At 42.0% G+C, this 15894-nt stretch overlaps 1 protein-coding gene across 5 annotated transcripts in view; it reads left to right on the forward strand.

The window, feature by feature from the left end:
• unm_hu7910 (un-named hu7910) overlaps window positions 1–15894 on the forward strand; it is a 57005-nt gene that overhangs the window by 33038 nt on the left and 8073 nt on the right. For 4 of the 5 annotated variants that reach the window (XM_075452527.1, XM_075452526.1, XM_075452522.1 and 1 more), the window contains 15 exons: window positions 2368–2448; window positions 2596–2631; window positions 4114–4149; window positions 5507–5551; window positions 7241–7270; window positions 7355–7387; window positions 7546–7581; window positions 10062–10109; window positions 10324–10398; window positions 10680–10721; window positions 11325–11410; window positions 11725–11811; window positions 11889–12039; window positions 13928–14064; window positions 14178–14276. In XM_075452527.1, coding sequence (XP_075308642.1) covers window positions 2368–2448; window positions 2596–2631; window positions 4114–4149; window positions 5507–5551; window positions 7241–7270; window positions 7355–7387; window positions 7546–7581; window positions 10062–10109; window positions 10324–10398; window positions 10680–10721; window positions 11325–11410; window positions 11725–11811; window positions 11889–12039; window positions 13928–14064; window positions 14178–14276 — 1022 coding nt within the window. The remainder of the gene's footprint in view (window positions 1–2367; window positions 2449–2595; window positions 2632–4113; window positions 4150–5506; window positions 5552–7240; window positions 7271–7354; window positions 7388–7545; window positions 7582–10061; window positions 10110–10323; window positions 10399–10679; window positions 10722–11324; window positions 11411–11724; window positions 11812–11888; window positions 12040–13927; window positions 14065–14177; window positions 14277–15894) is intronic. The other variant, XM_075452523.1, reaches the window with a different exon arrangement.

The raw sequence follows: 15894 nt of genomic DNA on the forward strand, positions 1-15894 counted from the left end.
TCCTTCCCTCAGTCTCTGACTTTCCTTCCTTCCTTCCTTCCTTCCTTTCCTCTTTCCCTCCTTCCCTCAGTCTCTGACTTTCCTTCCTTCCTTCCTTCCTTGCTTTCCTCTTTCCCTCCTTCCCTCAGTCTCTGTCTTTCCTTCCTTCCTTCCTTCCTTCCTTTCCTCTTTCCCTCCTTCCCTCAGTCTCTGTCCTTCCTTCCTTCCTTCCCTCAGTCTCCTTCCTTCCTTCCTTCCTTCCCTCCTTCCTTCCCTCCTTCCCTCAGTCTCCTTCCTTCAGTCTCCTTCCTTTCCTCTTTCCCTCCTCCCCTCCTTCCCTCAGTCTCTGTCCTTCTTTCCCTCCTTCCCTCAATCTCTGTCCTTCCTTCCTTCCCTCAGTCTCCTTCCTTCCTTCCTTCCTTCCTTCCTTCCTTCCTTCCCTCAGTTTCCTTCCTTCCTTCCTTCCTTCCTTCCTTCCTTTCCTCTTTCCCTCCTTCCCTCAGTCTCTGTCTTTCCTTCCTTCCTTCCTTCCTTTCCTCTTTCCCTCCTTCCCTCAGTCTCTGTCTTTCCTTCCTTCCTTCCCTCAGTCTCCTTCCTTCCTTCCTTCCTTCCTTCCTTTCCTCTTTCCCTCCTTCCCTCAGTCTCTGTCTTTCCTTCCTTCCTTCCTTCCTTCCTTCCTTCCTTAACTCAGTCTCCTTCCTTCCTTCCTTCCTTCCTTCCTTCCTTCCTTCCTTCCTTTCCTCTTTCCCTCCTTCCCTCAGTCTCTGTCTTTCCTTCCTTCCTTCCTTCCTTTCCTCTTTCCCTCCTTCCCTCAGTCTCTGTCTTTCCTTCCTTCCTTCCTTCCTTCCTTCCTTACCTCAGTCTCCTTCCTTCCTTCCTTTCCTCTTTCCCTCCTTCCCTCAGTCTCTGTCTTTCCTTCCTTCCTTCCTTAACTCAGTCTCCTTCCTTCCTTCCCTCTTTCCCTCCTTCCCTCAGTCTCTTTCCTTCCTTCCCTCTTTCCCTCCTTCTCTCAGTCTCTGTCTTTCCTCCCTTCCTTCCTTCCTTCCTTCCTTCCCTCTTTCCCTTCCTTCCCTCAGTCTCCTTCCTTCCTTCCTTCCTTTCCTCTTTCCCTCCTTCCCTCAGTCTCTGTCCTTCCTTCCTTCCTTCCTTCCTTTCCTCTTTCCCTCCTTCCCACAGTCTCTGTCTTTCCTTCCTTCCTTCCTTCCTTCCTTCCTTCCTTCCTTCCTTCCCTCTTTCCCTTCCTTACCTCAGTCTCCTTCCTTCCTTCCTTCCTTTCCTCTTTCCCTCCTTCCCTAAGTCTCTGTCTTTCCTTCCTTCCTTCCTTCCTTACCTCAGTCTCCTTCCTTCCTTCCTTCCTTCCTTCCTTACCTCAGTCTCCTTCCTTCCTTCCTTCCTTCCTTACCTCAGTCTCCTTCCTTCCCTCCTTCCTTCAGTCTCTTTCCTTCCTTCCTTCCCTCTTTCCCTTCCTTCCTCCCTTCCTTCCCTCTTTCCCTCCTTCCCTCAGTCTCTGTCTTTCCTTCCTCCCTTCCTTTCCTCTTTCCCTTCCTTCCCTCAGTCTCCTTCCTTCCTTCCTTTCTCCTTCCTTCCTTCCTTCCTTCCTTCCTTTCCTCTTTCCCTTCCTTCCCTCAGTCTCCTTCCTTCCTTCCTTTCTCCTTCCTTCCTTCCTTCCTTCCTTCCTTCCTTCCCTCTTTCCCTTCCTTCCTTCCTTCCCTCCTTCCTTCCTTCCCTCTTTCCCTTCCTTCCTCCCTTCCTTCCCTCTTTCCCTTCCTTCCCTCAGTCTCCTTCCTTCCTTCCTTTCTACTTCCTTCCTTCCTTCCTTCCTTTCCTCTTTCCCTTCCTTCCCTCAGTCTCCTTCCTTCCTTCCTTCCTTCCTTCCTTCCTTCCTTTCCTCTTTCCCTTCCTTCCCTCAGTCTCCATCCTTCCTTCCCTCCCTCCCCCTCCTTCCCTCAGTCTCCTTCCTTCCTTCCTTCCTTCCTTTCCTCTTTCCCTTCCTTCCCTCAGTCTCCTTCCTTCCTTCCTTCCTTCCTTCCTTTCCTATTTCCCTTCCTTCCCTCAGTCTCCATCCTTCCTTCCCTCCCTCCCCCTCCTTCCCTCAGTCTCCTTCCTTCCGTCCTTCCTTCCTTGTGATAAACTAAGTGAACCCTTCCTGCTTCCTCAGAGTAGCAGCCAGGAGCTGCTGATCAATGCTCTGATTAATTGATCATCAGTCGGTGTTTGTTTTTAAGCATTTTGTGGTTTAATGATGCGTTCAAGAGCTCAATTACAGCGCAGGAACAAACAGTTATAGATGGATACGCAGCGTGCTCCTTATTCTGAGCTGCAGTCATGTTTGATTTAGTGAAACTCTTAAAAAAAAAACTGCTTTTTGATCCTTTTTGTTCTTCACAGTCCAAGAGAAAAGCGAGCCGGTGTCTGAAACAGCCAATCAGAGAGCTGCAGAGCAACGGGACAGCGAGGAGGCGGGGCCAGGTGTGTGTTTTTACTGAATAAAAGTCGCTCTCAGCTGCGCTCCAGATTGTTTTCTGACACTTTTTAAGAGACAAAACTCGTTTTGATTGGCTGGAAAATGGAGTTTATGTTGATTTGTCAAATTAAAACTGTCGCCGTTGCTTTTAGAGAGCGCCACCGCTTCCGCCCCCGATGACGAGGAAGGTACGTCACATGATCACTAACACAGGAAATGAAATGTGGAACTCCTCCTTTCTCTGTTTTTAAGGTTTCTGGAGCTTCAGACAAACATCAAAACTTTCTCTGATGGAAAAAAAGTCTAAAAAGCTTTTTTTTTTCGTCCTTTGATGTGAAACCTGAGTTTCAAAAAAGATGGGACGCCGTTTAAAATGTGAATAAGAGCCAAATCCAATTATCTACAGATCTCATAAATCAATATTTAATTCACTATTGAGAATAGGAAACATATTAAATGTTGAAAGTGAGACATTTTGTTATTTAACGGTGAATATGAGCTCATCTTTAGGCTCAGAAAAGTTGGGACGGGAGCAACAAAAGGCTGGAAAAGTAGAAAGAAAACAGCTGGAGGAGCATGATGGAGCTAAATAGGTTCCTTGGCAACTGGTGAGGAACATGATCGGGAGTTAAAAGAGCACCTTAGAGAGGCAGAGTCTCTCACAAGAAAAGACGGGCAGATTTCTACAAATTTTGGAGCATTTTCAGAATCTTCCATCATCTACAGAGCGTAAAGTCATCAAAAGAGTGCCGTAGTGCCTCTGGAACTGTAAACCCTGCACATCTGGAAGGGCTCCATCAATGCTGAGAGGTGTAAACAGCTGTTGGCGCAACATCTGCGTCTTCTTCAGGGAAGGTCTCGCTTACTTCAGCAGGACAGAGTTAAAGCGCATCCTGGAAACATCTGGAACTGAGCTGCCTGCAGTCCAGATGTTTCACCACCTGAAAACATCTGGAACTGACCTGCTGTCTGCAGTCCAGAAGTTTCACCACCTGAAAACATTTGGAACTGACCTGCTGTCTGCAGTCCAGATGTTTCACCACCTGGAAACATCTGGAACTGACCTGCTGTCTGCAGTCCAGATGTTTCACCACCTGAAAACATCTGGAACTGACCTGCTGTCTGCAGTCCAGATGTTTCACCACCTGGAAACATCTGGAACTGACCTGCTGTCTGCAGTCCAGATGTTTCACCACCTGGAAACATCTGGATACAGCAGAGAAGAGCCAGCAATCCTCCATCAGGCAGGAATGGGACAGCCTTCCTCTGTCAGAGGTTCAGCTGCTGGGCTCCTCAGCTCCAGATGTTTCCAGATGTTGCTAAAGGAAGAGGGGATGCTGCACAGTGGGAAACATGGAGCTTTCCCAACTTAATTGAATTCAAGATGAGCTCATAGTTTCCATGAAATATTCATTTAATTAGTTTTTTATTTTCTTCTGAGAGTAAAATCTTGGTTTCTGAGTCTTTTTGGAGGGTTTTTATTTTTCACACAGCGTCCCATCACTTTTGGAACTCTCTGAACTTCAGATCATTTGGCTGATAATTAACACAGTTTGACTTAAAGTATCCACCACACGGCGTGTAAAACGGCTGCTTTCTGAACGCACACTTCACCCGCTGCCCGTGTTGCCATGACGACTGTAACGCTGTCCTGTGTGTGTCTGATTCAGCGGCTGGATCTCAGGACGTGGAGTCTGAAATCCAAGGTTGGTTTCTCTGCGGCTGCTGCATGCGCTCGCCTCCTCCTTCCTGTCGGCCTCCAACCGCCCGCACCTCTGTTTGATGTTTGTTAAAGGGACAGTTCGCCTCTTTAAAGGGACAGTTCGCCTCTTTAAAGGGACAGTTCCCCTCTTCTGACATGAAGCTGTGTAACATCCCATATCAGCAGCATCATTTCTGAACATCTTCTTACCCCCTGCTGCGTCCTGTGAGCAGAGTTCCAGCCTCGTTTTGGTGTTGATGAAGGTAGTCCGGCTAGTTGGCTGGGGTTTAAAAAATAAAGCGTTTTGCTTCTCAAAACAATATGCGTTCAACAGAGTAATACATTTGCATCACAACATGGTTCTCCAGGAAAAAGTCAGACCTTTCCTTTTGTTTCCTTTTCTTTCCTTTTGTTTTCTTTCCTTTCCTTTTGTTTCCTTTCCTTTCCTTTTGTTTCCTTTCCTTTTGTTTTGTTTCCTTTCCTTTTGTTTTGTTTCCTTTCCTTTTGTTTCCTTTCCTTTCCTTTTGTTTTGTTTCCTTTCCTTTTATTTCCTTTCCTTTCCTTTCCTTTTGTTTCCTTTCCTTTTGTTTCCTTTCCTTTCCTTTTGTTTTGTTTCCTTTCCTTTTATTTCCTTTCCTTTCCTTTCCTTTCCTTTTGTTTCCTTTCGTTTCCTTTTGTTTCCTTTCCTTTCCTTTTGTTTCCTTTCCTTTCCTTTATGTGCTGTGCAGACCGAGCAGCAAACAGCGTAACAGGCGCGGCTGTCGGCAGGCGGCAGCAGGCAGTGATACGAAGGGAGAGAAAATAGGGCCAAGAGATTGTGAGGTCTGACTTTTTCCTGGAGAACCATGTTGTGATGCAAATGTATTACTCTGTTGAACACATATTGTACTGAGAAGCAAAACGCTTTATTTTTTAAACCCCAGCCAACTAGCCGGACTACCTTCATCAACACCAAAACGAGGCTGGAACTCTGCTCACAGGACGCAGCAGGGGGTAAGAAGATGTTCAGAAATGATGTTGCTGATATGGGATGTTACACAGCTTCATGTCAAAAGAGGCGAACTGTCCCTTTAAGGCTGAGACGCTTCGCTCTGTGTGTTTCACCGTTTCTGTCGAGCTGGACGAATCAAACCCAGCAAGCCGAGGAAAAACAGCAACAACCCGAGAACAGTTTCTCTGACTCACAGAGAGACCCCCTGGGTGTTTGGGTCCCACTCTTTATCGCCCTCATTTCAGGGTCCAAAATGTTTAGGACAGGGGCTCCAATACAGGCGGCCACCCGAGTGCGTGCATGTGTGCGTGCGCATGCATGTGTGCGTGCATGTGTGTCAGCTGCTAACATGCACTGTCTTCTTCTCCAGCTGCTGTTCCTCTTCCTCCGTTTGTAGAAGACGACTTTGTTCCAGGTCAGTTAAACACCGGCTGTGTTCCAAACCGCATACTTCTCCTACTACTCATACTAACTTTTTGAGTTAGTATGCGAGTTTGAGTAAGCAGAAGTTCCCGGATGCATACTATATTCTCTGAAATGTTGGGTATGCATCATGAGGTTACTACTCATACTCAAACTACCCAAGATGCAACGTAACGTGACGTCGCCGATCGTCATTTCCTGTCAAAACGGCAGTTTCAAGCTAGCTACAACGAGGGTAGGTTCACTTCCTGTTTTCAAAACAAAAGCACCAGTTGTATGGTAATGGCTTTCCCTATGATAAAAGGCAACGGGTATTTTATTTTGTGAAAATAACAGGAAGTGCGTTAGCTCACTGCGGCTAGCTTTAGTAGCGCCGAATTCGTGGGAACAAAATTGTAAATAGCCGGTATTTTGTCAGGTTTTCAACACGTTGGGGATCTAAACGACTACTTTCTCTCCTGAAAATGTTTCAAATGTTGCTAAAGTTTACAGTTTAGAGCTTAAGGGAAATCAGCTTCAGGCCGGCAGATTTCGGCTCGGGCAGGAGCGAAATGCATTGTGGGTAAACACTCTGCATACTGTCTGATCGATCAGTATGCAGTATGTAGTATGCAGTATGCAGTATGTAGTATGTAGTATGCAGTATGTAGTATGCAGTATGCAGTATGTAGTATGCAGTATGTAGTATGCAGTATGCTGTAAGTAGTATGCAGTTATGCAGTATGCAGTATGCTGTAAGTAGTATGCAGTATGCAGTATGTAGTATGTAGTATGCAGTATGTAGTATGCAGTATGCAGTATGCTGTAAGTAGTATGCAGTATGCAGTATGTAGTATGTAGTATGCAGTATGCAGTATGCTGTAAGTAGTATGCAGTATGCAGTATGCAGTATGTAGTATGCAGTATGCAGTATGTAGTATGCAGTATGCTGTAAGTAGTATGCAGTATGCAGTATGAAGTATGTAGTATGCAGTATGCTGTAAGTAGTATGCAGTATGTAGTATGTAGTATGCAGTATGCAGTATGTAGTATGCAGTATGCAGTATGCAGTATGTAGTATGCAGTATGCTGTAAGTAGTATGCAGTATGCAGTATGAAGTATGCGGTTTTGAACACAGCCACAAACTTGTTTTTATTTATTTTCTTCTTCTGTTGTTTTATGATGATGATGAGCTCTTCGGGGCTCATGTGGGAGTGAGTTATTAAACCAATCGTCTCCTGGACTCACAGGCTTTTCTTTAACGTATTTGTTGTGGCCATTTATGTTTTCTTAGTCATGGATTCCATCGGTTTGGTTTTCTTTGGGATATTGGAATATACTTCGGTTGATTTGGAGTCAAGATCTGGGGTTCATTTTGTATTTGAGATTGTTTAAATTATTTTGGTGACTTTTGGACCCGCCCATTAATCATACAGATTAAGAACACACTAGGGGCTCTTTTTTGTTTGTCAAATGTCTGGTGTGAGGATGGGAGGTGGTGGTGGAATGATTTTTTGACCACTTTCAGATCTTATTCATTTCAAATAAGTTAACTTTCGTTTTCATCTAAATCGTAAGAATTTTTTGTTATTGTTTTGTTCATATTTTTTGTGAAACACGCGATCCAGAGTTGACTTTTTGTCTCATTAGTTCTCATGAGGCAGAAACGGTAACATGTTTGTGTCTTCTTCTTTGCCGTAGATGATCCTCGAGACTTCGCACATTCTCACGGTCAGTCAGACGGACGCTCTTCTGTTCTCTCGCCGCCGCTGAGCGTTTCTAATAATCTGCTTTCTTATCTCTCACCTCCTTCAGAGGAAGAAACCAACACGATCGACACCACTGGAGGTGAGACACTCATCCACGTGAGCGACGATAAAGTTAATGAAACGAGTTCTAATCTCAGACTGAACCCTGCACTCGCGCAGCCGTGCACAGTCGGACTTGTTCTGAGTTTGGTTGTAACGTCCACGATAAAAACTAACGTAAAATGTCTGTTGGTGCAGTTCTGGTGGAGGAGCCGCGGTCGGAGGAGAGTTTAGGTGAGTCTTAATGATTATTTACCTCCGTTTGGTCTGTTTACTTCTGTTTTCCTTCCATGAACTGGGCAGAGCAGCCAAAAAATGTACTCGAGTAAAAGTACAGGTACTTCAGAATAATATGACTCAAGTAAAAGTAAAAAGTAGTCATCCAAATAATTATTTGAGTAAGAGTAAAAAAGTGCTCGGTGAAAAAACTACTCGAGTACTGAGTAACTGTTGAGTAACGTCTGATTTATTTGTTAACACAAGCATTCAATCAGACAGATAAAAATACTAAATAATCATCTTTAGGCAAATTAGAGTTCATCCAATTGATAAAATAAATTAAAATTACTTAATTAATTACAAAATAGCTTAAATTAAAATAATCCAGGTAAATTCAAGAACTTCAATAAAAAATAAAAGAGACTTAGGAAATGTTTAAAACATGTGTAACCCATATGTAACCTAAAAAACAAACATTCACCTATCCATGGGGGGAAAAACGAGTTTAGGAAACTTAGCGCTACATGTTTCCTCAAGTTAGATGTTGAGTTTCTGCTGAAATGTGCGTTTGTTTTGGTTGACACAGAAGACACATAATGTAGCTGCTGTTTCTCACTCTTTGTAAGGTAAACATGCTTTCAGTATGAGGCCTCGTCTGCGTCTTCATTTCCCACCGTTGGTTCTGACATTTTTCATCTGTTTCTTTCTTTGTTTGCTACGACTGCTAATGCTAAAGCTAACCCGTCCCGCCGCTGAGATCGAGTACGGTCACGTGACCAGACTGCACGGCTGCGTCTGATTGGTGGAACACAGTCAGGTGGTAGAGCCTTTGGTGGAAGTCTCTCTCTCTGTCAGAATAAAACATTAAAATGAGGCGTACGCGGGGGGATAAAAATAATGAGGCGTAGAATACCAAAGAGGTAAGAAGAAAAGTAACCAGCTCATTGTAGCCTAATGTAGCGGAGTAAGAGGACAGCTTCTGCTGCACACATCTACTCAAGGAAAAGTAAAAAGTATAGAGATTTAAAACTACTCCTAGAAGTATAATGTTTTCAAAAATCTTACTCAAGTAAATGTAACTCGTTACTACTCACCTCTGGTAATAATACATTATTCTTAACATATTACAGAGATGGAAATCAAACCAGTTAGAACAACAGTGAAGAATGGAATAAGCTTTCCTAAGAAAATCTTAAAAATTAGATTAGCTCAAACAACAACCAGGCTTCAGTGTCGGGGTTGATAAGAAACTTTGAACCACTTTTCAGTGGCACATCGTCACTTTGTTCGGTTTAAAGTGAGTTTAAAGACGGATTATATTGGTTCAAATGGATGTTTTTCCCATTTCAACTCATTAAATGCTTCAGATAAAATGCTTTGTGCTTCCAGGACCTCAGAAATCAGGCAGTCGATCACATAAATGTTAAAAATGTTCAAAGTTATTACAACTTACAGTTAAATTACGCAGATGGAATAACCCCCAGAATCAGGATGTTTATGTTTCTAACAGCATCCAGGTCTAAGACGTTCTTTAACTTTTTTTTATAGTCCATGCAGCAGATTTAATGAGTATAAACTAGGGCTGGGCGAGTTAACTTGTTATTATCGCGTTAACGTGTTAACTATTTAACGCGATAAATATTTTATCGCGCATTAACGCAGGTTTTATTATTTATTTTATGATTGTAAAAGTCTGTTGCTCACAGGCTTTTATTTTGTAAAAGTTTGAAGCTCACAGGCTTTTATTTTGTAAAAGTCTGTTGCTCACAGGCTTTTATTTTGTAAAAGTCTGCTGCTGTCTGCTGTGGAACAGGAAAAGAAAGTAATCGGCGGATCCACCAAACATGGAGAAGGGTACGGAACTTTTACTCGGCCATTTTCATTTTAAAGTTCTTCCAGACGGCGGAGTCGACAGAACCAAAGTCATCTGTAAACACTGCCAAGTTGAATTGTCTTCTCAGCGTAGTAGTTCCAGTCTAAAATATCACTTAAAGGCAAAACACACAACCGATAGCAGCAAGTCATTCAAGGAAACAGACAGTGGAGCGAGGCTTCTACATAAAAACTACAGAAAGATGCTGATGTTAAAAGTGTGTTTGCACAACAAATGTTATGGCACTTTCATTCATATGGCAGCACATTTAACATAAAGCTAAATGCTAAAAGCTATACACTACTTTTGGATTCATTTTTGGATTCTGCGTACAAATGAGATTAATCGTGATTAATCAGGGAAATCATGTGATTAATTAGATTAAACATTTTAATCGTTGCCCAGCCCTCGTTGAAATCTTTCTTCTGAGTTTGGAGACGTGTTTTCATACTAAGCGGCGTCTCTGTCAGCTAAGGAGAAATAGATTTGCAGAGTTAAAGAGGCTTAAAGGTGGCTGATTATTGATACTGTTGGAGCTGCAGCTTCTCTTCTTTATCACCAAACATTAGTTTGTTACTTGTTTTACCTGGAATCACTCGGCCTGATGTGTGTGTTTCTGCAGTGGAGTCTGGGCGATACCCGACGAGCTCCAAAGTGACGCAGGAAGCAGGTTTGTTGCTGTAAAACAGTGTTTCTTTGGCTCGACTCACCTCTAACATCCAGCTCCTCTGATCGTTTCTTCATGTGTTCGCAGACCTGAATGTTTTTTAGTTGGTTCCATAGAAAGAAGGCAGAAAACTGTCCATAAAAGCCAATAATCCATCACTTTTACCCCCAGAAACGGTTGTGAAACCTGAACTTTTCAGACATGTTTTTAAATTCAGAAGCAGAGGACCGTCCTGAACCAGAACCAGAACCGCGGGGTGAGAGCGCCCCCGGTGGCGTTCAGGAGGCTGCCGGTGAGCAACCCGTTCATGATGTTCTCACAGCTGCTCTGATGAGCGACGCCTCATATTTTAATTAATTACTTTTTTTGTTTTTATTTATCCACATCTTACAGAAATGTGCAAATTAAATCCAGATTGATTCAGCTGAGCTCGATTTAATTTGCTTTTGTAATATTTGATTCTTTCTTTACGACGCATCCCATAAATAGCATTGAGCAGTGTTTCAGTCAGAGGTTCAGATCTGGTTCTCCTCTCAGAAACTAAACCCTTTCTGACCATAAACTCTGTCACAGGAACGTCTGAGCAGCAGCTGCAGGAGAAGCTCAGAGAAAAAGGTAAAAACCCATGATAATCATATAGAGATTTTTCTTTATCCGTAGTTTTCAGTGCAATCTGTTGGTTTCCTTAGCTGGGAAATTGTTTTTGAATTGGCTCGATATGAACGAATTGGATTATTTTATGAATAATTATGATTACAATTAATTGAATTCCAATTGGCTTGAATTGGACTTTATTATTTAAGTGCCTTGAGATGACATTTGTTGTATTTGGCGCTATATAAATAAAAATGAATTGAATTGAATTATTATTTATATTTTATTAATTTCAACTTCACAATGCGCAATATTATTTATACTAGATCTTTTTAGTCACTTTACTTTTTAATACTTACTTTTTTTACTTTTTAGTACTTACTTTTTCTCTTTTCTTAAAAAAAAAGTTAAAAAAAATTAAAATCAATAAATTAAAATAAAAAATAAAAAAAATGTTTTCTCTTTTTTTTATTTTTTGTTTCGTGTCTGTTGTTGCTGCTGTGACAAGTGAATTTCCCCATTGTGGGATAAATAAAGTACAATCTAATCTAAAAGGACTCAAACAGGAAGCCACTCTGAGCTCCGTTTCTCTCATCGTTCCTCCTCCTGCTTTCTGTCCTCCAGCCAAGAAGAAGAAGCCAAAATTATTCAACAAGTTCGACAAAACCATTAAAGCAGAAATTGACGCAGCAGAGAAGCTTCGCAAAAAGGTGCGTTTGATTTGTGAAGCAGCTCAGGCTGATCCTCCGGGGCTCATAGCATAGGCTATTATGTATATTATATGTTCAGTATAGCTCTTGTAATTAGCGTAAAATGTATATTGTAGTATCCATATTGCCTATTTATTGTTACTGTTTTTGTTAGAGTACTTATGTTACGGCTTGTTATGGTAGCTGCTGTACGGTGTCCTGTCCTAAGAATTTCAGTGCCCAGTCCGACTCTGTTGTTCTGTGTATCTGACAATAAAAGACTTGACTCAGCTCACAGGTGTTCGGCACTCCGTGAACTTCTTTTCTGTTTTCAGGGGAAGGTGGAGGAGGCCCTGAAAGCGTTCGAGGCTCTGGTGCAGCGGCATCCACAGAGCCCCCGCGCTCTGTACGGCAAAGCCCAGGTACAGCACGCAGCGCAGACCGAGCAGGCGGCGAGACGCCTCTGCATGAAGAAGAAGTAACGTTGCTCTGTGTGCAGGCGGAGGACGACGTGGCTGAGAAGCAGCGCAGCAACGACCTGCTGCAGAAAGCCATCAACACCTACAGAGAGGCGGCCGAGCTGCCCGACGCGACCCCTGACCTCCTGAGAGCCGCGCTGAAGAGGCGCGCTGAGAGGCAGCAGTTCCTGGGTAACGCATCGCCGGCGCCACGCCGCCATCAACACACAAACCCAGAGCAGAAACTGTTGTTTATCAGACTGAAACGTTGTTGTTTATCAGACTGAGAGGCTGTTGTTTATCAGACTGAATCGTTGTTGTTTATCAGACTGAAACGTTGTTGTTTATCAGACTGAAACATTGTTGTTTATCAGACTGAAACGCTGTTGTTTATTAGACTGAAACGCTGTTGTTTATCGGACTGAATCGTTGTTGTTTATCGGACTGAAACGTTGTTGTTTATCAGACTGAAACGTTGTTGTTTATCAGACTGAAACGTTGTTGTTTATCGGACTGAAACGTTGTTGTTTATCAGACTGAAACGTTGTTGTTTATCAGACTGAAACGTTTTTGTTTATCAGACTGAATCGTTGTTGTTTATCGGAGTGAAACGTTGTTGTTTATCAGACTGAAACGTTGTTGTTTATCGGACTGAAACGTTGTTTATCAGACTGAAACGCTGTTGTTAGACTGAAACGCTGTTGTTTATCGGACTGAATCGTTGTTGTTTATCGGACTGAAACGTTGTTGTTTATCAGACTGAAACGTTTTTGTTTATCAGACTGAATCGTTGTTGTTTATCGGACTGAAACGTTGTTGTTTATCGGACTGAATCGTTGTTGTTTATCGGACTGAATCGTTGTTGTTTATCGGACTGAATCGTTGTTGTTTATCGGACTGAAACGTTGTTGTTTATCGGACTGAAGCGTTGTTGTTTATCGGACTGAATCGTTGTTGTTTATCGGACTGAATCGTTGTTGTTTATCAGACTGAAACGTTGTTGTTTATCAGACTGAAACGCTGTTGTTTATCAGACTGAATCGTTGTTGTTTATCGGACTGAATCGTTGTTGTTTATCAGACTGAAACGTTGTTGTTTATCAGACTGAAACGCTGTTGTTTATCAGACTGAATCGTTGTTGTTTATCAGACTGAAACGTTGTTGTTTATCAGACTGAATCGTTGTTGTTTATCAGACTGAAACGTTGTTGTTTATCAGACTGAATCGTTGTTGTTTATCAGACTGAAACGTTGCTGTTTAGTTGTTGTTTATCAGACTGAATCGTTTTTTATCAGACTGAATTGTTGTTGTTTATCAGACTGAAACGTTGTTGTTTATCAGACTGAATCGTTGTTGTTTATCAGACTGAATCGTTGTTGTTTATCAGACTGAAACGTTGCTGTTTAGTTGTTGTTTATCAGACTGAAACGTTGCTGTTTATCAGACTGAAACGTTGCTGTTTAGTTGTTGTTTATCAGACTGAATCGTTTTTTATCAGACTGAATCGTTGTTGTTTATCAGACTGAATCGTTGTTGTTTATCAGACTGAAACGCTGTTGTTTATCAGACTGAAACATTGTTGTTTATCGGACTGAATCGTTGTTGTTTATCAGACTGAATCGTTGTTGTTTATCGGACTGAAACGTTGTTGTTTATCAGACTGAAACATTGTTGTTTATCGGACTGAATCGTTGTTGTTTATCAGACTGAAACGTTATTTCTCAGACTGAAACGTTGTTGTTTATCAGACTGAATCGTTGTTGTTTATCAGACTGAAACGTTGTTGTTTATCAGACTGAAACGTTGTTGTTTATCGGACTGAAACGTTGTTGTTTATCGGACTGAAACGTTGTTGTTTATCGGACTGAAACGTTGTTGTTTATCAGACTGAAACGTTGTTGTTCATCAGACTGAAACGCTGTTGTTTATCAGACTGAAACGTTGTTGTTTATCAGACTGAAACGTTGTTGTTTATCGGACTGAATCGTTGTTGTGTATCAGACTGAATCGTTGTTTATAACCCGATCTGAAGCCTCAGACTAACATGGAAATCTTTGTTTCGTTTCCCTTTTTCTCTCAGGTCGGATGCGAGGATCTCTGGCGACGCTGGAGAAGCTGGTTCAGAGCTTTCCAGAAGACGTCGGTCTGAAGAACGACCTGGGCGTCGCTTATCTGTTGCTAGGCGACAACAAGGGCGCCAAGAAGGTCTACGAAGAGGTGTGTGTGCGCTGGTGGCTTTAATGAGCAGAAACATCCTGTTCCGTGTGAGCAGTTACAGCAGTTTGCGGCTCCTCTGATTGGCTCTCTGTCCTCTATGCCCCCCCCCCCAGGTTCTGGCAGTTGCCCCGAGCAGCGGCTTCGCTAAAGTTCACTATGGCTTCATCCTGAAGTCAGAAAACAAGATCGCAGAGAGTATACCGTACCTGAAGGTAAGTACGGTTGGGGTGACCTCTGAAAACCTCAGGACGCCGTTAAGGTCGGTTTTCCATCATCGTTTTTTTTTACCGTTAAACGAGGAGCTTTGACACAATAAAGTCGGTGAGCGTTTAGTTTCTGCATGTTGGGCACTTATAACATTTGTTGTGCAAACACACTTTTAACATCAGCATCTTTCTGTAGTTTTTATGTAGAAGCCTCGCTCCACTGTCTGTTTCCTTGAATGACTTGCTGCTATCAGTTGTGTGTTTTGCCTTTAAGTGATATTTTAGACTGGAACTACTACGCTGAGAAGACAATTCAACTTGGCAGTGTTTACAGATGACTTTGGTTCTGTCGACTCCGCCGTCTGGAAGAACTTTAACATGAAAATGGCCGAGTAAAAGTTCCGTACCCTTCTCCATGTTTGGTGGATCCGCCGATTACTTTCTTTTCCTGTTCCACAGCAGACAGCAGCAGACTTTTATATGCTTTTATATAGACTTTCTTTATTGGAAGCAATTTCACAGGTAGCAATGTAGCAGTACAGCGCAACAGAGAAGCCTTCCAGTCTATAATTTTTCCCCAGTTTTTTTTATCCCTCCCACGATCCCACGCACCGGAGAACAGTTTTAAGAATTTAATATCAAAATATAAACAGTACAAGACGCATACAACAAACCAGGAATATGGAAAATGACAAAGTAAACTAGTAAATTTAAATAAAAATGTTTTAAAAAAAAGAAATAATATAAATAAATAAATATATATATAAATAAATAAATAAATAAATAAATAAATATATATATATATATGTGTATATATATATATATATATATATATATATATGGGGGGCTCAGTGGTCGCAGTCAGGCAGAGATATCACAGATTCAATACAGTTTAAGAGAGGTCTCCAAGTCTTTTCAAAAGGACCTAAGGAACCATTGAGGGAAAATCTGAGCTTTTCAAGTTTAATGGACAGTAGCACCTCTTTTGGTTGAGGTTGAGGGTGTTTCCAATTGAGAAGTATGAGTCGCCTGGCCAGCAAAGTGGCAAATGCAAGAACAATTTGCATAACTTAAGATGCAAGAGGCTGCAGGGGGGGACCAAATAGGGCCAAGAGGGGATCCGGAGAAATAGTAGTGTTGTAAGCTGTGCTAAGAAGCAACAGACTTTTACACAATAAAAGCCTGTGAGCAACAGACTTTTACAAAATAAAAGCCTGTGAGCAACGGACTTTTACAAAATAAAAGCCTGTGGGCAACAGACTTTTACAAAATAAAAGCCTGTGAGCAACAGACTTTTACAAAATAAAAGCCTGTGAGCAACGGACTTTTACAAAATAAAAGCCTGTGGGCAACGGACTTTTACAATAATAAAATAAATAATAAAACAGGAACTGAACTTTCCTATCCATTAAAGGCACAAAAGCCCCCCAAATTTGTTTTTTTTAAATAAATAAATAAAACCTGCGTTAATGTGCGATAAAATATTTATCGGGGTTAAATAATTAATGAGTTAACGAGATGATAACGAGTTAAGTTGCCCAGCCCTTTCTGTCACATCTGTTTGCTTTGATATTTTCTTTCATTGTGCTGATCAGCCGTCACAGCGATGCATGGCTCCTCCTCT

This window comes from Odontesthes bonariensis, chromosome 20 (genome assembly GCF_027942865.1).
Source record: "Odontesthes bonariensis isolate fOdoBon6 chromosome 20, fOdoBon6.hap1, whole genome shotgun sequence".
NCBI lineage: Eukaryota > Metazoa > Chordata > Actinopteri > Atheriniformes > Atherinopsidae > Odontesthes > Odontesthes bonariensis.